Here is a 20039-nt window from a genome sequence, read left to right on the forward strand (position 1 = left end):
GACAATCGAATTGGTCATGCGTTGACGGCATCGTTCCATCTACTTCTCACACTCTCACATCATTCTTACAATCCTATCATATCGTCCATACATCTTCTTTTCAGCTCCCAACGCAGCTACTGTTTTGATGTTACGGAAAGCCTCTTCACTCATCGTATCGGCTTCTTGATGCTCTTGCATCATCACTTCTGTATAATCAGCGAAACTGCTTTCAAAAGCTTTTCCACAATAAAAGACAAATGGAAAAGTTACAAATACAAGAAGTGTCAGCATCCAATTCTACAATCACACAGTTCCTCTCACCTCCTACATAGTAGAACCCAAGGACACATCCAGTGACCATTGATGCAAAAGCTCGAACCATCGCTCCCAGTTCTGGACCTAATCCAGTCACAATCCGTGAAGATTCCTCCGAGAAACGCTGGCCCAGACGACCAGGACTGATACTCTCAATGTATTCAACATCGTGTTTCATCACCGATTTCGTATACACGGAATCGGATTGTTACATGTTCTATACATCATTGACAACTCCTAAACCCACCTGCAAATGATGACAAGCAGATTCGTTCACAGAATGCAAAAATAGCAGATAGCCCTGTAAGAACGGAAAACATAATGAGAACAAAAGCCACTGTAGAAGCATTCAGCGGTTTTTGAATCAATGCATTCATCAAATCTCCGTAGTACATGTACGCCAATGGACCCAGAATTCCTGAAGCAATGGCAACTAGAAATGAACAAAGAAGATAATCATGTACATGCAAATCCAAAGAACAGTAATACTCGTTCTCCCTTCGTTGAATACCGTAGGAACAGAGTAGATATCGATGCTGGCCGCACTTCCTGTTGTTTTGTCTCAACTACAGTCTCTGTGACTTTATTCAGCTAGCTCGATTTCTCGTTCCGGCATTTTTACTCCAAAGAATGAATATGCTTGGCTTCCCATTTTTCAAGAGTTTTCTAGGAAACTTCTTGGTAATCTGCATCCTGATTCCTTTCCCTGTTAATCATATATCTGAGCGGTAATGGTTATTACAGTATTTGGATGTTCCTAGAAAGGTAGTGTTGTTGAATGCATTCTCCGATAAAACGTCCACCAGTGACATAAGACAACAATTTCAATAAATCCATTTGTAGAAAAGAATTTGAAAAAAACTAAACTGGAAAGAATAACTGGAAAAGCTCATACTCTTCTATTAATAATCGTCATTCTAGACTATTGAACTTTCTATGGGTGGTATAAGTAGTCGAATACAGCAAAAGGGAATTCAATCATTGAAGCGTTGTGTAGAGGTGGTACTCTGATTCTTAGAGATGAAAGTTAAAGTTGACAGTCTCCCTTCATCTCCAATCACTCCAGAAGTATTAGACAGAGTTCTCGAAGAAGGTAAATTTCGCCCCAAGACAGATGCGATACTAAAATCAGCACAGGGTATTATTTTTGTATTGGACTTAATGGCAGAACGTCAGAAAGATATGAGTAAGGATTCGGTGTATCAATATGTTGGTTTGTTATGGATTCTTGTTTAATTATCTTAGAACAAAAGGATGATGCATTTATTTCAAAGTTGCAATTGACTATGAAAGATCAAGCCTCTAGCAGTATCGAGAAGGAAGAAATGCCTTTTAAATCATCTGAAATCCTTCCAGTCGATCGAGGATCCGTATTGTTATTTCATTCTTCTCATGCGCAGACTCCATTCATAGCTCAACATGTGGCTGGCAAACTGACATCGGAAGAAGTATTTTTGCTTGTTTATTTTCATTCTAGATGAAAGATTTGTTAACCTCAACTGGAATGTTGTCTGCACCCTCTGGAAGACAGATTTTGGCACAGCAGATGGAACTATCAAATGAAACAGTTGATATTTTGCTTCGTTATGTCGCTTATCCCAAATTGGAAAAGTGTCGTGAAAATACTAAGGAGTTGGATGCATTGTGGCCATCATGGAAGAAAGATATGTCAGTTTAGAAATTGTTTGTTCGTAACAAGAAGCGACTTGAACGGCATACGCTCGTATATCAACCATTCCTTTTATCGTTAATAAAGGGGATTAGCCATGTTTTTAATTCTTCTGCTCTCCGGATCATCTGGCATCGTGTAGCAATCCATGGAGTGATTCTGGAAAGAGTTGAAGGCTGTGAATAGCGACAATCAGCTAAGACAACGACAGCCCAGTCCTTTTTATGACGAAAAGCTCGACCGATTGTTTGGTTTACTGCCTTAATACACATATTACGATACAACTCTGATCCAGCCCCTATCGATTGTGAATCTGCAAAACGCATGCGTTCTTGCAAAATTACATCCTTCTTGTTAGCATACGGCATTCCCACAACCATCACACATCGTCCCAATTCATCACTAAAGTTGATTCCCTCGGAGAGTTTACCTCCGATGACCGCAAACAACAGAGCACCTTTTCCCGTGTTTCGGATATGTTTGGCGTATGATCCGAAAATGTCTTCCTTTCCCCGTGATTCACAGAAAACACGTTTCTGTTGATTTAGCAACGTAAATCGTTCCTCAGTATGAATATAACGGATAAAGTCTTGCATCATTTGGAAAGATGGAAAGAATACAGCCATCCCTCCAGGAACTATAGAACATAGCAATTCTACTTTCATTAGGAGATCCTGGAGAAGGAGAGGATCATCTCGGGTGGAATAGTCAAATTTCAGTTCTTGATGTGTTGATTCTCGTGATGTGAGGATCAGCCCAAGAATATTCTCTGGGGGCAAGATGTGGGGAAGCGATAGACAGGTAATCCGCTCTTGGGATTCCTTTGGGAAGAGTTGCATCTCGAGTTCGCCAAACTACTATTCAGTTCACTTTCATAACATACTGGCTGTAATGTTCCTCCTGTGATTATTACAGAACGGCACAATGAAGCAATTTCTTGGAAATGATCAGCAGGGTTGAGTAAGAGTAGTTGTACGTAGGCTTGTTTCTCTTCATAGCTCACCACAATCCGTGAGTCGTTATTGTCCGTAGTAAGAGCTCCAATAAAATCAATGACTGCAGGGAAATAGGAGGTAGGAGGAAGGGTTGTTGGAGGATCATTGGAATCGAGCTGTAAAGAACCATGACAAGCATTAGATTGAGTAGAAGCACCACACCCAGTACCAGACTGAGAAGAAGCACCACACCCAGTACTAGACCGAGCAGTAGCACCATAACCAGTACCAGACTGAGCAGTAGCACCATAACCAAAACCTCCCAAAGAATCACCACGATTACCTCCCTCACGATCAATAAACCCATTCAACTTAAACAATATTCTCTTCGCCACCACAAATCGCAATAAATCAAATAGATTAACATCTTCAAGATGCAGACGCCGTAATAACCCATCAGTAGACAACACAGATACTACACCAAGATCAGAAGGACGAGACTGAAGGAAGGAAATGAATTCTTTGAGGACCGTCTGTAAATGAATGATGAAAGAATGAGACGAAGAAGAGAGACGGTCCGAATACCGCATGTAGTAAGCAGAGAGCTGATTCAAAGATGTTTCAAACATCAATAAAGAGATACGAGGAGAATAAATATCAGTAAGTGTATTGAATAAATTGTGGGCCTCGTCAAAGATGACCACTTGATTCTACATAACAACAAGAACCTATTCATACCTTCAAATCAATACCCAATGCTTCACGACTTGATCGACTTAAAATCAAATTGTAGGGAAGAAGAACGAGTTGTAGATAAGGAAGAGATCGACGAGAAGCATAATAAGGACATCCTCCTGTACTATCAGCTGTTTTGAGCAAGTCCTCGATATCCAGATTGGTTAGCTAGATGATTATGTCTCCTCACAATTACAAGGATTTCATTGCGAAGATTCTGTTCTTTCTCACTGTTGTGAAACCGACATCCTTGCTTTCCACGAGAATGATTACGTTGAAGAAACAGACATTGATCCGATATCTGAGCATCTGTTGGAAGACGTCGAACAGATGGATTCACACATAAAGAACGACGACCACCTAGAATACTACACCGAGTATCTTTGGACCAATCACTTTGAAGAAACTCATTTAATACTTGAGCCAGTTGAGAATGTGTACGGGAACAATAATAGATCTACGAGTCATCTGCCCCCACAAAATACACTTTTGTTACAGATATGGGTTCTTCATCTGTGGCAACAGAAAGAGTGAACGGAGTATCGAAAAGAAGCTCCTCCTCATCTTCCTGTTCCGTTTCTATACGAGCAGCTGAAGAAACTGTCAACTTCATTCGCTTTGGATCCATTGCAATCATTTTCGATTGTTTGTACTTTTCTAATACTTCTCTGAGACTCTTTAGTTGATAATCTTGTCTTTCCCGTTTCTCCTCTACACATCACATCTTTCATCAAAATCCACTTAATTCAGCATCTTCATCTGTTGTATCAAGTAACCAAGCTGGAAGCCCCGAATCCTGAACAGTAGCTGAACTCAATTCTCCTCGAACATAATCATCAGGGAGACTCGATGTTGCATGAAGCCATGCAAGGGAACCGCACAACAAACTCAACGTTTTTCCCTTCATGTCAATTGAGAACGACAACCAACAGTTCCAGTAGGACTTTCGATCAATCCAATCTTCCCAGATTCCAATACATCATAGAGAGTAGTCATAAAGCGATCCTGGATCGGATAGGGTTCGAACGGAAATCGAAACTAAATGGTACTATCATAATAACCGTTTTACATTTCTATTCATATCAAATCATTTGTGATGATTGTGAATAGGCGCAATAATGTGTCAACAAAATCGGCCCTACTTTGGACTTTGAATCCATTTTCGTTTGTTTTCTCATTCCACAAGCAAGATGAATGAGAATCGAGACTTGTCACCGAAAGCTATTGTATTGTTTAATATGATGTATAAAGAATCTCTTCTTCCGGAACTGAAGAGTTTAGTTCGAATATGTAGAGGACGACCTGGAATGCATCGTCATGAACTACTAGAATCGCTTCTTGATGCAGTGAGTTTTGTGTTTGAGGTTCATGTGTAGTTAAGAAATCAAGAGGATCAGTCTATTGTTTTTTGGACTGGGTGTGCAATTGAATTGCTCACAAAGAAACATCGAAAGAAGAGTGAAGCCTTTCAACGTAGGTTTTGTTCAATTTGTTTAAATACAGAATTTTTCTTTTTGCCATATAAAGGGTGTCGATTCTATGAAGATGCTGTTGAGTTGATTGAGAATTTCGAGAGAGCGCAAGAAAGAAAGATGGAGCAAATCTATGGAACTGAACTGCCTATTGAGTTTGAGTTACATGACATCCATGGGAAGGGTTCTCACGGGGATCTTCTCCCAGAGAGAAATGATGAGGGAGTTTTTAGTGAAGCCCTTCCCTCTACAAGGAGTAATGAAAGAGATATTCTAAGGGGTATTCTTCCTCAGGAAACGATTGATGCAAGGCATTCTCCTAAGGATCTTCGGGAAGACGAAGGAGATTCCTTTCTTGTCTGTCATGATCCAATTTTAGGTCATATTGTAAATCCTGATTTGTACAGTACTTCGCCATTTTCTGAAGTATACCCATTCTCGTCATCATTTTCGGAAGAGCCGGAAGTTCCACCTTTGCAACTATCTAAAACGCAATCAGTGCAACCTCTATCATCCTTGGTACAAACTGAACCATTGATCGTTTCAATTCCTGTGTTTCAACTCTCTTCACCAAAGCCTTGCAACTGTATCCATTGTTTTCTCCATTCTGTCTTCTGTAAGAATGAAGTACAAAAAGTTCTTATGGTCATGAACCCTGCCTTACTTACCCGTCGACGATCCAGATCGTTTTTCTTGACTTCAGAGCAAGTTACTGCCATTTCTTCGGGAGAATATAGTGTGGGATTGTATCTTGTAAATCGAATGGGGGAAGAATGGTTTTTGAGTGATAGCAGGTTCCAGCTTCTTGTAAACTATATGGATGTCTTTTATTTGCATGTAAGGAAGAATGAGATGGATGATGTCTAGCAAAATGTCACAAATCATGAGTATTTACTCAACCGAATGGTTCATGAAGGGGCCAATCAGGTCAGTACCTCCGGAGTCATTCCTTCATACACATATCTCGTTATTTATTTAATCAAACCCCTCTCTGTGCATCAGATCGTCGATCAGATCCTTGAACGATCGACATCAACGGTGACGGAAGATCGTGAGTTGTTCATGTCAATGTTGAAAGATGATGAAGATGGGTCGTCGTTGAATATGGTAGGATTCAAGTATTCGTTACTGGATCCTCTTACGTATCAACGGATGGAACATCCTGTGCGATCACTACATTGCAGACATGTGAAATGTTTTGATTTGCGTGCCTTTGTGGAGTTATATAGTAATAAGGAAAAGATGGAGTGTCCTGTGTGTTATGAAGCCGTTCGATTGGATGAACTGAAGGAAGATGTCTTTGTTTGGAGTATTTTGAAGCATACAACAAAAGATGAAGAAGAGGTTGAATTGGAATTGTCTGGGGAGTGGCATCACTGTCCCATACAACTCACACCTCCTCCTAGTCCACCCCATAATGGTACTTCAAATGGATATTCTGAGTTGTCTTCATCATCAAGATTTGGGAGAGATTACAATTCCGATCAGTCTAAACAGTGTCCCACCTCCAGTCAACCAAAACTCGCAATTTCCCCAACCAACGCTTCTTTTGATTATATTCTGAATGAGTTCTGTCCTAATCGACGCAAGAGGAAAAGCCTGACCACCCCTTCGATTGATTCTTTTTTCGCAAATAAACGAGACTCACGGTCTCAAGAACCTGACTTGACTTCCCCGTTGAGCTTGGGTAGTGGGTTATTTGTGAAGTCCAATAGTGCGGTATCTTCAATGAAATGGATTAACGACAAATCAGCAATGAAGTCAAGTATTGATATTCCTTTGATAAAGTTGAATACTGGGACACCTTTGAGGAAGTCGAATAGCGACAAACCTTCTAACCTAGATATTATCGATTTATGTGATGATTCAAGTGATGAACAAACATGTAATAATATGGAAGACTGTGTTATCAGTCTCGTTGATTGTGTTCTTTGTTTTGAGAGTATTCCGTAGTTGCGACACATCTCTTCCAAATTATCCCCAACATGGTGTGATCGAATATTCCAAAGATAGTACTCCATTTACTGAATAACACTAAATAAGACACATTCACCTCATATACATCAAAAAGAGACCCTATTTCCACATCTAGAGAGGGACAAAAGATTTGACAAAGGTAAAGATTCTACAAAAACAAGACAAGCCAGTCATTACCACTCTATCATGACCCATCACGTTCAACTGTTTCTGTAAATAATGGTGAATCTATTTGGAACATCCCATCCTTATAGCAACATCAAAAAGCGACTGATTTCGTTCCAGACCTAGTCGAATAGGTCTTTGATTTGGATTCATTGCATCAAAGAGTTGGAGGTGAATCATTTGATGTCATCACCTTGTCAATTCCTTCGCCTTCTAACATGAAGGTTGTATCTAGTTATAGCATATCAACAAAACGTGCTTGTTCATCTTAACAATGTTAAGAAAAGAAATCAGTGGACCATCTATTCCATAAACCTATGATTGTCTCTAAAAATGGAAAGTAACCCCTGGATCGATCAAATCCAAAATGAGGTCTCAATATTCACTAGATTTCAAAGAACCTGTGGAAATAAGGTATGGATTGTTGTTTATGAATGAAGATGATTCGATGGGATCCAGTTGAAGGGAAAAGTCATAGTTTTGTAGAAAGATGCCAAAGAAGAGTGATATCATTTACATGGCTCGCATTGCTGAAAAGGCCGAAAGATATAACGAGATGAAGGAGTATATGCATGTAGTTGCGTCAACACCGGATCCGGAAACAGGTATTGTGGATCTGAGCAATGAAGAGAGAAATCTACTTTCCATTGCCTATAAGAATGTTGTGAATAACAAGAGAGTGTCTTGGAGAATCTTGAATCAACACATTCAAAGAGAATCCAAGAAGGAGTCATCACCATATCTTAAAGACATTGTGGAGTTTTTGAACAATGTAGAAAAGGAGTTGATTGAAGTGTGCATGGAAGTCCTGTCCTTGCTAAACGATTATTTAATTCCTGGAGCTAAGGACGGAGCGCAGAAAGTGTTCTATTGGAAGCTAAAGGGAGATTACTACCGATATGTGTGCGAGTTTGAGAAGGACGATAAGCAGAAGGAAATGAAAGATAAAGCACGTGAAGCCTATCAGATGGCAATGGATATTGGTCACCAGGACAATCTAGAGTCTACCAATCCCATCATGCTTGGTTTGGCTCTGAACTTCTCTGTCTTCTACTATGAAATTGAAAATGATTCCCAAAAGGTACTGAGAGAGTTGTTTGTTTAAGGGGTAGGCATGTGACTTAGCTCGGGAAGCTTATAATGGCGCTGTCTCTGGTTTCGAGTCTCTCTCAGAGAATGACTATAAGGATACCACTTTGATCATGCAACTACTTCGAGATAATCTGACCCTTTGGGGTGCAGGTACAGCGATTCCTCAATAAACGTATTCTTGTTCTATTCCATGTTTGTTCTTTCATATTCGTTTGTGAAGTTTTTCCTATGGCAAAAGGCAATTGTCATAGGTCCAGCTCTATCTGGCAGTCCATACTCGTATGGATCTGTTGGATCACCATATTATTGTGCATCTTCTGCGTTGTGGCTTTCTTCTGGGGATCCTTGCGAAGAGAAAATATACTCCTGTATGTGTAGATTTTTTTTCCTTTATTTGAAGATATAACAAGCGAGCGGCAAAGTGGGTCGACGAAGGAATAAACTCCTTGCAGAATGCTTCATTCTATTTCAAAGCGACATCGGAGAAAGTATCAATGCGTCTGGTCTCGGAATCTCATGGTGAATCCTATCCAGTTCGAGACTTGTGCAACAAGGAGTATGATCCTTCAGAAGGATGTTTGTATACAGATGCACTCTATTTTCGACAGTTCTCGCTCATCTTTAACGGAGAGAACATGTTTTCGTTTTGGAATGCTGATGGTACTCTACTAACGAAAGTGGGTTTTAAAAGTAACATCACGTATGTAATGGATCCAGAAGAATTAGCCTGTTATTATGTACCGTTCGTGTTTGTTGTTGCCTTGAAGTGTAGAAGTACGTGTCCTGATGTCTGTGCAGAACATCATGGTAGTTGGAATGCTGTACAGCAACTTTGTCATATTGAATTGTTTGCTAAGGAGATTTGTCTACGAGTCAAACAAAATCAAAACTCGTGGAAATTGGACGACTCTCTGTAGGATCTGGAATAGATGTTCATTGTAGAGACTGGAAGCTTCCTTCCAACAGTCATTTTGATATGTATGATTCTGATGAGGTTGGTTGTGTCTATGGAAATAACTGGAACTCGGTTAGCTATAGTTATACGCCAACATCGACCATTCTTATTTATGTAGGCATGGATGACAAGGTTGAAGTTTAGATCCGTCATTATTTGGACTCCTATATCTCTGCTTCCGCTTATACTCATAGTTGCAGTTCTGATCATCAGGTGGAATCGAATTGCTTTGGTCCTACACGTTTCAAAGCTCGAATGGGCTACTTTTGTAGTTTTTGGATCTTGTTTGTGCTCTTTCTTGTAGAGATTATTGTAGTAATGAATATATTCGATTATGTATAGATATTATGTGTAGGAAAACGGCAGTGGTGGAATGTACCATCATGTGATCATGTATAATGGTGTTTGTTAAATAGGCGTTATTGTGGTTATATCTTACTGAGGATATCAGAATGCCTTCTGTTGATATTACATCTCTTCAGATGTTTCTTATCAATGTCTACTGCATTTCTAACCAAGTACATTATTCTATTAAAGACTCATCCGTCACCAAACAATTCCCTTGAAATACATAATCCAACAAACATATTAAGCTGACAACTCATCAACATATACATTCAAACACTTTTCATTTTCAGGCATAGCAGTAGTTTTTACTATAAGAATAGACTCACTAGTAATCGTAAACGAAAACAAAAGCTCCTTATAACCCGTAAGATTTGGTAAGAAATTGGAAGACTCTAACGTCTTCAACTCACGACGTTGCTTCTCCTCAACATCTCGAATCTCAACAAGCTGAGTTCGGAAATGAACAGCACCAGGAACATTACAATAAAAGGTTAAGTTCTTGGTACAAGGCAACTCCGTTCCATACGGGAAAATCTCAAATACCTTATCTTCATCATAAATGATGCCTATAGAGGTGTGTAAGCTCTCGAAGATACGGAAATCAGGACGATTGTGCTTCCTTGCACACTCACAACAACCTTTTGCTACCTCCTCCATCACATTAATGATAGGAAATGATTTTCCGATAGAACCATTCTTAATTGTTGATACAACTGCAGGAATCTTCGAACTTCCTCCGATCATAATCACTTCATCAATATCACGACTTGTGAATTTACGTTTTCCACAGACCATAGCCTTCTTTGTAACAGCCAAACAACGATTCAAAAGAGGCTTTATTCGTTCCTCGAACTGACTACGCGATATGTTGAACGAGATCTCATCGCTATCATCTTCAGAAGAAGATGGTGTTTGCTGCCGGATAACCATACACCCCGATAAATCCACATCCGTTTGCTGTGATAAAGATAGACTTTCTTTAGCCTCCTCAATCAAGTGCATTATTCGTTTCGTTGTTTGTTTAAGATTCTTCTGAGAGATTGCACTCCATATGCTGTAGCCATACTTTGTTTCAAACAATTCCTCAACCAAATGAAGCAGAGATAATGAAAAGTCATTGCCTCCCAAAGAATCATCTCCATAGGTTGATTCTACACGGTATACACCGTCCTTCAAGCTAAGAATAGTCACATCCAAAGTACCCCCTCCTAGATCAAAGACAAGGATTGTATTACGACAAACATTGTCTCCACCATAGGAAACAGCTGCAGCTGTAGGTTCATTCACCAGGTGCATCACATTCCACCCAGCCTTGACCGCTGCTTCCCGAATACATTCACGTTGAATTCCAGAATAATATGCAGGAACAGAAATGATGGCCTCCGCCGCGACATTATCCAGCAACTTATCTGCGTGCTCCTTGATTGTAGCAAACACAAAGGACGCTATATCAACACAAGAATATAAGTTACCATCATCCAGAGTAAACCAACAATACCCATCAGTTCCTTTTACAGCATTGGCTCCATATATTTTCACGTCATCCTTATGATCCACAGAGTCATATTTCTTACCAATCAACCGTTTCACATTACGAATCACTGTATAATTCTGCTTACATTCTTTGGCAAGCTTCCCAACAATAGCCTTATCTCCCTTCTTATATACACATGAAGGAAGAAGATTCTCATCCATTCCGAATGTTACATGTTGAACATTATTCCTCTTACAAACGTAGCAGACGCTGTTACTCGTACCAAAATCAATTCCAACAAAAGGCATTTGTTACGATTTGTTAAGAAAAAGAAAAGAATGGAGGAGAGGGGCATCGATCCCCTTACCTCTCGCATGCTAAGCGAGCGCTCTACCATCTGAGCTACACCCCCGTTCTACTAATTTGTTAACGATAGAGTATATATTATATTGATATGAAAATGGATACACAAACAAGTGAACAGGGAGTGGTAAACTGATTACAATACAGATTCATGGTAACAGATATTAAAAAGAAAGGATGACACACATGTATCGAAAGGTAAGCTGATACAAATCGATTTACAATTCATCACTCATTTCTAACAAACAATATGCAAATAAATTACTATACATCATCCCAAGCCATTTCTACATACAACTATCGTACAATTAGCGCTGTTAATGTCACTCATATTACTATAATTCATATCCACTACTAAAATATCACAATTGCGATTGAATCACTGCATGAGAAATACCCTCCGTCACTCTCTTCATCTTCTTCCGACTATCCACACAAGCCTCATAATAGGTGAATTGGATATTTGTTTGCAACCGAGAACGAATCGCCGACTCAGACAAATAACGATCCATCTTTCTCATTACACCCACAACACACACTTGTTTTCCACTGCAATCTGATTGGATTCGAGTCAGTAACTCACTTAACACTGTCAATTAGCTAACGGCCACACTCCTACATTGATCGCAGTTGGGTCTTGTAATGTCTACAACGCATACTAGCAATTGGCAGGTCCTCATCATCACTAACCCTTATAAATTCAATAAGCATCTACCTTTTCTTATTGGAATACAACAACCCGAGTGCACATCACAGAGTATTAGGTTAAATGTCAGTGTTTTTTCATTCGCAATCATCAAATAATAGTCAGTTCTACCCTTAACCCATAACATGTTCGTTACTTGGCATTTTGGCAAACACTCTCATTCGTGAGACACTGATGAGATATCGCCTGTAGTAACTCGCTTCGTCGAGTATCTGAATTCAATATAACACAAAGAACAATACCTTCTGCTCCAATGAAGGTGATTCGAAACGTCGGCCGACGTTCACTGCAAAACTGTTGGTATTCTTCGCTCTTCAAATAACTCACTTCATCACCCTTCTATTCCTCAGACCACCTGCTCTTTCTAACAATCGATATTTCGTTTCGCGAATAGTTTTTTTGACACTCTGGCAATATTGGAAGGCGTACAATGTGACTAAGAATCTCCTTTGTTCGGGAATACAAGGCCTCTTCAGCCGACTATGCATGTAAAACAATATCTTCCTTCTACCGATAACATTGGAGAATTTGTTGATTCGGGAAACGCACTAATGTCCAAACTATTGCTCCTTGCTCGTCCCTTTCTTCCCTGTCTCTCATACCTAACGAAAGTATATCTTTCCAACTAAGTACTTTTCCTGGTCATCCGCAAACCGAAGCCATTCTTCAGCAATCGCATACTTCGTATCCTATTTCGTTACTTGTGCAGGCGCAGTATTACTTCCATCCAATCTGAATAATTTCGATACCTCCCTAACAACACAATGACAACCACACTTTCGTTTGTACAACACTTTCGAACTACACTTTTGTTTCAATCTTTATGGGTGTGGAAAATGACAAACGAGGTTACGTCTATTGGGAATTTTATTGTCAAGGAACTTGTTGGACAAGGTTCCTTCAGTGAAGTGTACAATTGTGTGTTACCAGAATGTGGGAATATATATTTTGCTATTAAGCGACTTCTCTCTACATGTAGTTCCAAAAAGATCGTCAATGAAATTGTATCACTCTATTTGCTTAGAGTATTATTTTTCCTCTGTATCAACTCTAGGATTGTCCTAATACTGTTTCTCTCCTTGGTATCACAATGCAGAGAGACTGCCTAAATCTGATTTTTCCATACTTTGAATCAGATGACTTTACCTTATTCATTCGCGATTGCACTTTCAAAGATGTTCTCTCTCTTAAGTTGATTTACATATAGATGCAAAATTATATGAAGAATCTATTACTAGGAGTACAGCAAATCCATTCCAAAGGAATTATTCACCGGGATATTAAACCACGCAACTTTTTGTAGATTGTTTTCGATGTTAACAATGTCCTAGATATTCAAAAGAATCTGGATTTGGAGTCCTAATCGATTTTGGACTAGCAGAAGTGAAAGAAGGGCTGGTAGAAGAAATGTTAAATGATCTACGAACAAAGCAGATTGATCCTCAGCATGAAGAAGAAGTCATTTTCTGTCCTTTCACTGATTTCTAGAGTCAACTTATCCTTAGCATCGTCAGCCATTTACAGAAGTCAAATCGACGTTGTGCTGTCTGTCAGGACCCTACTTGTACTGGTGTAGCGCATACATCTGGTACTCAGGGTTTTCGGGCACCTGAAGTCCTAACCAAAGTGATTCATCAGACCTCCGCGATTGATATCTGGTCCTGTGGAATTGTTTTCATGTGTCTTCTTTCGCGTCGGTATCCACTCTTCTATCAGAAGTCTTCACTAAATGAGTACTACGAACTGATGGAATGTTGTTCGTTCTTTGGTTCAGAATGTGTCATTAATGGTCTCAAGGAAATGAATCGACAAGTAGAGAATATCCCTTATGTGGAACCTGCTTCTTTGCGGGAGCTATTCTTACGGTCCCAATGGGAAGAGTGGATGGTTGATGTAGCCATGGATTTACTAATGAAGATGGTGGAAATTAATCCTCAGAAGCGAATCACAGCTGAAGAAGCATTGAAACATACCTTTTTTATGATGTTGATTGTTTGTTAGAACAAATCTCTTTTAAGGATGATCATCCCATCGACTTCGAGGTTGCTGGTTTCCTGTCGACCCTATCATTCAATTCCTTCATCCTATTACTACCAGGTGGATATGACATCATCGGAGGAGGATATCCGGCTGGACCTCGAGGCGGATATCCACTGGGACCACGCGGACCGTAGGCACCAGGACGAGGCGGATAACCAGGTGGCATATAGGCTCCATCTCGTGGAGGATAATTCATGGGACCTCGAGGAGGAAATCGAGGGTAGTTAGGAGGATAATTCGGAGGCGGATAGTTGGGAGGAGGATAGGGAACGAAGGGTTGTTGCGGAGGGAGTTGTGGAGGAAACTGAGAAGGCAACCGTGGAGGAAGCTGATAGGGTCGCTTAGGAGGTGGAGAATCGGGAGAATGAGGAATAAAACGTGGTTGCAATTGGGTAGATGGTGACTGCAACGATGCATGTCTTGATACTCTTGTCTGTGATGCAGTTGCTTTGGCTCGACTATGCATACGCCTCCGAACATACAACAAATGACAGAATTGCTTATAACACCCATCTGCAACATATGACAGAGTAGCAATTGGACTGGTACTAATCGGATCTAATGCAGGTGGAATGAAATAGAATGTCTTCTCCTTCATTCCCGTCTCTAATACACCAACACGCTTCTCCGATACAAAGTTCTTCAATAACTTCTGCAATCCACCTCTATTCATCACTCTTTCATCTTATTCACACTCATCACTCTCTTCGGATAATTCTAATAAGATCCAGGATACATCATAACCAGTATCTTCGTTACGTGAATCATAGAATGACTGGCATGTTGTTACACCTAGCCGGCCGATCACATATACAATACTCTCAAGACTTATAGAGGTTACTTCCTGGTCTTTAGGAGATAGGATCACTCGAGTACGGAAGAACACAGGAGTTGCTTCTGGCATTGCTATTGCTATCTTCCCTTCCTGATTCTGAGACAAGGGCAACTTGATCATTTCATGTACCTCCTCCTCTTCCTTTTCTTCTTCTTTCTCCTCCTCTTCCTTTGGCTTTTCCTCCTCCTTCACTTCATCATGAGTCCGCATAGGAATCGACTCCAGCAATGCTGCAATCTGTTTCTCTCGTTCTGCTACCTGTTTCTCTCGTTCTGCCACTGCTTCGACACTCGGCGTACTCTCATTCACTTTTGTATCCTTTGATACTTCTTCGGAAGGTTCTACACTATGCTCTGTTTTCTTCGTAGCAACTTCCTCATTTGTCGAAGCCGGTGTTAGCTTCTTTTCACTTGCCGCCGTCAACATCACATTCTCTTCCATATGCTTGCGTTCCTCCTCCTCTCGCCATTTGCGCATTTCCTCCGAAGCTAGTTCATCTGCCGACAACAGTGGAAGACGCTCCGGCTCCACAACATCTTTCCATTAGTGACAAAACAGATTCCATACCTGAAAACAGACGTTGTCGTAAGTCTGGATTATGAGGATCACTAAGATTGAACAAAAGATCTCGTAGTTTCGTTGAATAGTCGCTCTTCAAATTGTATCTCATAATAAAGGGATAGAGGTTGTATAGAGATTGTTCAATTCGACAGGCAATATCCATATAATTCTACGGTTCAACACTAGGACATGTTTTAATACGATCGATGATAAATCCATATCTGTTTTGAGAGGAGATTGCAATGATTCCACCAGTAACGTCCTTGATTTCTGACGTATCTACTCTTAACTCAAATCTCAATTTCCTACTGTGGGAACATATTGGTTGTACGGAACGTGAGGCAGTCTACAACAATGAGCATCCCAATATATCTTTACTTCTTTGACTTTTTCTGTTCTTTGGGAACCACTGAACTCTTTGTTTCCGCTGATTCTGCTGCAGCTACCGCTACATCCACCTTCTTTGGAGGAGTGATATACTTTGCCTCAAAATCAAGAAAACAACGAAGTAATTCATATCTTCTACTCGTTCCCTTTTTAGCACACTTCAACGAACAGTAAGGAGCAAACATCGCATTTGATATGGATTTTGAACAAATGCTGCATGTTTGGACTGTAGATCCTTCCAGAGGATTAGTTGTCACACCTTCAATTTCATTATTGGCAGACATCGTCGATAAACAAACAAGGGACAATGAAAGAACACTGATTGAACAAACGCACCTTTACAAGTATAGCCGCCCCTTTAATTAATCGAAGAATGCTTTTCTAAGGCTTTCTTCTAACAATCTTCAATTCCCGTGGATTCTAGTTATCACGGTTCTAGTCAAATCCAACTTATAGGAGAATAACGCTTCAAGCATACTAGATTCATCCAACGAATCATTATAAAGCCATTGAACGTATCTAACAAACAAAAGCGAACACTAATTGTCATAGATAAGACTATTCAGAAGCTGTCTCTGTTGGATATACTCAGCAGAGGAGGCCGATTCATGAGTGGCTATCCAATCACAATACTGTTGTAGCGTCTGCTTCTTCTCCTCCACATCGGGCCCAGAAGGTAACGAATCCAAATGATTCTGTGCCTGAATGATAAACTTCTGGAACTTATTGCGTTCTAGCTCCGCCTTCTCCACTTTAGATGACTGAGCCATGCTTGCACGAAGCTGCTCCTGCATTTCATACACCGTCTCACGAGGTAACACTTGCGATCCCATATCCATCACTTGTGAAACCGATTTCATCGTCTTCAGCTCCACAGCCTGCACATAAAACGTGGAATTAGAATCCAACGAAAAGGTCACTTCCACACGGGTATCATTAATAGGACCAGGAGACTCGATCGGAACAACAATTTCACTGATCAACTTACAATCATCTGCCATCTCCTCCAGACCCTGGAAGATACGGAACTTCATACGCTCCTGATTAGCACGATGGGCTTGATACTCTTTGCGCATTCTACAGGGAACAGAAGAATTTGCAGGAATAATCGTTGACAACTTGCCTGACGAAACACGAACACCAATATTCATAGGAGTGATATCCAGTACTGTCAATTCGGACATCTTTGTCTTGTCATTTCCCATGTTATGAGTCGTTGTGTACATTTCCAGCTGGAAATCAAATCCCTTCTCCACCACATCTCGAGATACGCCGGCAATCACAGCGGCTCCTTGAGACACAGCTTCCATCGAGTTAATACTTGAGGAAACACGCTTCTTCCCAAATCGATTCATTATATTGTCCCGGATGTAGGGAATATTACAACTGCCTCCCACCAACAACACATGAGTGATGTTCTTCTCCTCTACATAGGCCTTTTTCAAAGTATCATCGATCATAGACAGACAACGATCAAACATACGACGATTCATGTTTTCCAGATCTAGACGTGTCAGCGTGTAGTGGAATTCTACCCCCATGACCTGTTCGTCAATATCATAACTGTCCACACTACTCAATGCCTTCTTTGCCTCTTCCACTGCATTCCAAAGAAGCATCATGTCTGCAGGACTTGAACGAGGATCCTTATGAAAGATTCCCTCAAATGCTGAGATTACTTCCTTCAAAATAGTGTTTGTAATGTCGTCACCACCACAATGGGAATCACCACTACAGCCCAACACTGCATATGTCTTTCCCGTAATGTTAATGATCGACACATCAAACGAACCCGCACCAAAATCAAACACCAGTACCATCTCCTGTTCACTGGCATTGATCAGTCCATAGGAAATTGCAGCTGCCGTTGGTTCACTGAATAAATGAACCTTCTCCAAGCCAGCCACAATTCCAGCATTAATCATGTCATTTCGTTGAATATTGTTGAAATACGCAGGAACCGTAATCACAGCCTCATTGATTGGACCATTCAAATATTCAGAAGCACTCTTCACCGCCTGCGAAATCACATAGGCAGTCATCTGAATGGGAGAGAATTCGAACTTCTTGTGCTCTCCTTGAACACTTAGTACGATTCCATCTGTCTCATTCCGCTCCACACCAAATGGAAAGGATGGAAGCAACTCCTGAAACGACTTCTCACTGTATAGACAGCCTAGCATACGCTTCATCCCATAAATTACACGCTGTGGCTCCAATCTCCGTTTCCTCTCAGCTTCTCGGCCAACAGTAATAGCTTTGTCACCAACATATACACAGGATGACAGTACTTTCTTTCCACTATCAATAGGGAGAGTGCGAACTTTACCATTCACAAAAACTGATACTGCACAATTCGATGTTCCAAAGTCAATTCCAATATTGTATGCCTCGCTCATATAATATCCTACTTTCGAATCAAAGATAATTGACCTGAGCCGTTTTAATTGTATCTCCCAAGGTATGAGTATTCCCGTGGACGATCGGTTCATAAGACTGTATTTTGGAATTCGATGATTTAACTAACAAACAGTCCAATGAGAATTTCCACTAGTTAAACAGCACAATACCACAATATCTTAACAGTTTGCCATCAGGAGAACTATAGCGAATCTTCACGATACTTAGAGATACCAATATCTCCATCGATCGATAGTTTCTGAAATAAACCCTTTGAGGTTATAACAAATACCGTATCTGGCTCCGATCCAAATACTGCCACCATAGAGGCGCTATGATCGGGGTTACTATAACGGATTGAGAAGGATTCTGTCAACTCTCTATGATGATTTCAACAGCCAATACTTACGTTCCTCTTGATTCGCTAGACGTTATGGATCCTAATACTAATCCAAATCTATCAAAAGTACGTAATGAAGTCGTGGAAGAACGAAGAGAATGACCACTTAACATGAGTCTTGCGATGTGGATTGTCGTATCGGAGTTACAAAGGAGATATTGCATATTTGAGTCAAATCTAGTCATTACAGGATGGACTCCAAATACTCTAAATTGACAATCGTTGCATGGGTACGACCACGACGAAAACCACCTCGCAATTGACCTGTTCGCGTACTAAATAAACGAATGACAGAACCACGGACAGATGCCGTAGCCAACCACTCGCCATCCGGTGACAAACACATACAACTAATCTCACTTTCATGAGCAGCAATTGAGAGAGGGCTAAATCCAAGTACCTTTCTGTTCTTGCTCCAAATCGTCACTGTTCCCTTTTTTTCACCCAAAACAGCAATCACAGGTGAATCTTCACGGAGTCGTACATCACACAATCCTAGTCGTTATTATCTATGCTAATTTCCACCCTTTGGATTAGAACTAGTAGGGTACTTCCCGAAAAGCAAACCATCCTTCAGACTGTACAAATACGTACAGGTTTGTAATACAACTACAATACTGTCTGTCATAATGATACACAACTCCTACAATTCTTCCCTGAAACTACATGACCGAATCGTCTCTTGAAATGGAATACTCATTAGAATAGAATCAGATTGATCATCGTACACATATGCCTAAAGATCATTCCAACTTCCATATTGGACAGTCGTTGCTTTGTATTTCACATTCTTGTCTTTCCCTGAAAATACGAGAATATTCGACCTTTTATATATATCTATCGAATAGAGGCCGTATTGACACAAATCTAATCCCATAGGTCCATTCCAACAATTACACACTTTTTGACAATAAAGATGTCACTGGACAACAGTTGATGATCTTGTATCCAGTTGGCGTTAACTCCAAAACACAGTCTATGAGTAAAAACAGTGTTCCAACTCCCACTGCGATCGCGAGAAAAACGAATTGAATTACTGGTCGATCCTGTCGTATGTGACTCCAATCGCAATGACATCAACAAACAAATGACACTTGTCCCAGACAAACAAGGTTATCCCTAATTCTCCTCCTCAGCCTCACTAGCACGCTTCAGACGACGTCCATAGTTACGAGCATCACAACGAGCTTGTCTCAGTCCCATGAAAGCACGCTGCTTCTTCAGTTCA

The 20039-nt window shown here is 40.5% G+C and overlaps 9 protein-coding genes across 9 annotated transcripts; 3 read left to right on the top strand and 6 right to left on the bottom strand.

The window, feature by feature from the left end:
- Positions 1-54: 54 nt before the first annotated feature.
- On the bottom strand, positions 55-949 carry JH06_3161 (putative bile salt export pump; the record flags this gene model as incomplete). Its single annotated transcript, XM_014671024.1, has 6 exons — positions 55-279; positions 311-446; positions 479-514; positions 541-730; positions 762-888; positions 920-949. 6 exons carry the CDS (start codon positions 947-949, stop codon positions 55-57), a joined length of 744 nt encoding a protein of 247 aa, XP_014526510.1.
- A 1076-nt stretch (positions 950-2025) lies between these two features.
- JH06_3162 (ATP-dependent RNA helicase) lies at positions 2026-4543 on the bottom strand (the record flags this gene model as incomplete). The annotated part of the gene is made up of 7 exons (XM_014671025.1): positions 2026-2820; positions 2850-3022; positions 3245-3611; positions 3640-3804; positions 3833-4093; positions 4124-4347; positions 4378-4543. The coding sequence occupies 7 exons, from the start codon at positions 4541-4543 to the stop codon at positions 2026-2028; spliced, it is 2151 nt and encodes a 716-aa protein (XP_014526511.1).
- Positions 4544-4826: 283 nt separating this feature from the next.
- Positions 4827-7061, top strand: JH06_3163 (hypothetical protein; the record flags this gene model as incomplete). Its single annotated transcript, XM_014671026.1, has 3 exons — positions 4827-4982; positions 5013-5945; positions 5976-7061. The coding sequence occupies 3 exons, from the start codon at positions 4827-4829 to the stop codon at positions 7059-7061; spliced, it is 2175 nt and encodes a 724-aa protein (XP_014526512.1).
- A 679-nt stretch (positions 7062-7740) lies between these two features.
- JH06_3164 (hypothetical protein) lies at positions 7741-9709 on the top strand (the record flags this gene model as incomplete). Its single annotated transcript, XM_014671027.1, has 7 exons — positions 7741-8331; positions 8363-8492; positions 8594-8714; positions 8743-9255; positions 9285-9411; positions 9442-9612; positions 9653-9709. 7 exons carry the CDS (start codon positions 7741-7743, stop codon positions 9707-9709), a joined length of 1710 nt encoding a protein of 569 aa, XP_014526513.1.
- Positions 9710-9885: 176 nt separating this feature from the next.
- On the bottom strand, positions 9886-11427 carry JH06_3165 (chaperone HSP70; the record flags this gene model as incomplete). Its single annotated transcript, XM_014671028.1, has 1 exon — positions 9886-11427. One exon carries the CDS (start codon positions 11425-11427, stop codon positions 9886-9888), a length of 1542 nt encoding a protein of 513 aa, XP_014526514.1.
- Positions 11428-13024: 1597 nt separating this feature from the next.
- Positions 13025-14189, top strand: JH06_3166 (cdc7-like cell cycle protein kinase; the record flags this gene model as incomplete). Its single annotated transcript, XM_014671029.1, has 5 exons — positions 13025-13213; positions 13243-13365; positions 13396-13487; positions 13520-13646; positions 13677-14189. 5 exons carry the CDS (start codon positions 13025-13027, stop codon positions 14187-14189), a joined length of 1044 nt encoding a protein of 347 aa, XP_014526515.1.
- A 22-nt stretch (positions 14190-14211) lies between these two features.
- JH06_3167 (transcription elongation factor protein) lies at positions 14212-16196 on the bottom strand (the record flags this gene model as incomplete). Its single annotated transcript, XM_014671030.1, has 7 exons — positions 14212-14686; positions 14711-14893; positions 14924-15599; positions 15631-15793; positions 15826-15903; positions 15934-15970; positions 16003-16196. 7 exons carry the CDS (start codon positions 16194-16196, stop codon positions 14212-14214), a joined length of 1806 nt encoding a protein of 601 aa, XP_014526516.1.
- A 354-nt stretch (positions 16197-16550) lies between these two features.
- Positions 16551-18410, bottom strand: JH06_3168 (chaperone HSP70; the record flags this gene model as incomplete). The annotated part of the gene is made up of 1 exon (XM_014671031.1): positions 16551-18410. The coding sequence occupies one exon, from the start codon at positions 18408-18410 to the stop codon at positions 16551-16553; it is 1860 nt and encodes a 619-aa protein (XP_014526517.1).
- Positions 18411-18995: 585 nt separating this feature from the next.
- On the bottom strand, positions 18996-19439 carry JH06_3169 (autophagy-related protein; the record flags this gene model as incomplete). Its single annotated transcript, XM_014671032.1, has 2 exons — positions 18996-19306; positions 19352-19439. The coding sequence occupies 2 exons, from the start codon at positions 19437-19439 to the stop codon at positions 18996-18998; spliced, it is 399 nt and encodes a 132-aa protein (XP_014526518.1).
- Positions 19440-20039: the final 600 nt, after the last annotated feature.

The sequence above is a fragment of the Blastocystis sp. subtype 4 genome (assembly GCF_000743755.1).
Source record: "Blastocystis sp. subtype 4 strain WR1 chromosome Unknown seqid_0201, whole genome shotgun sequence".
NCBI lineage: Eukaryota > Bigyra > Opalinata > Blastocystidae > Blastocystis > Blastocystis sp. subtype 4.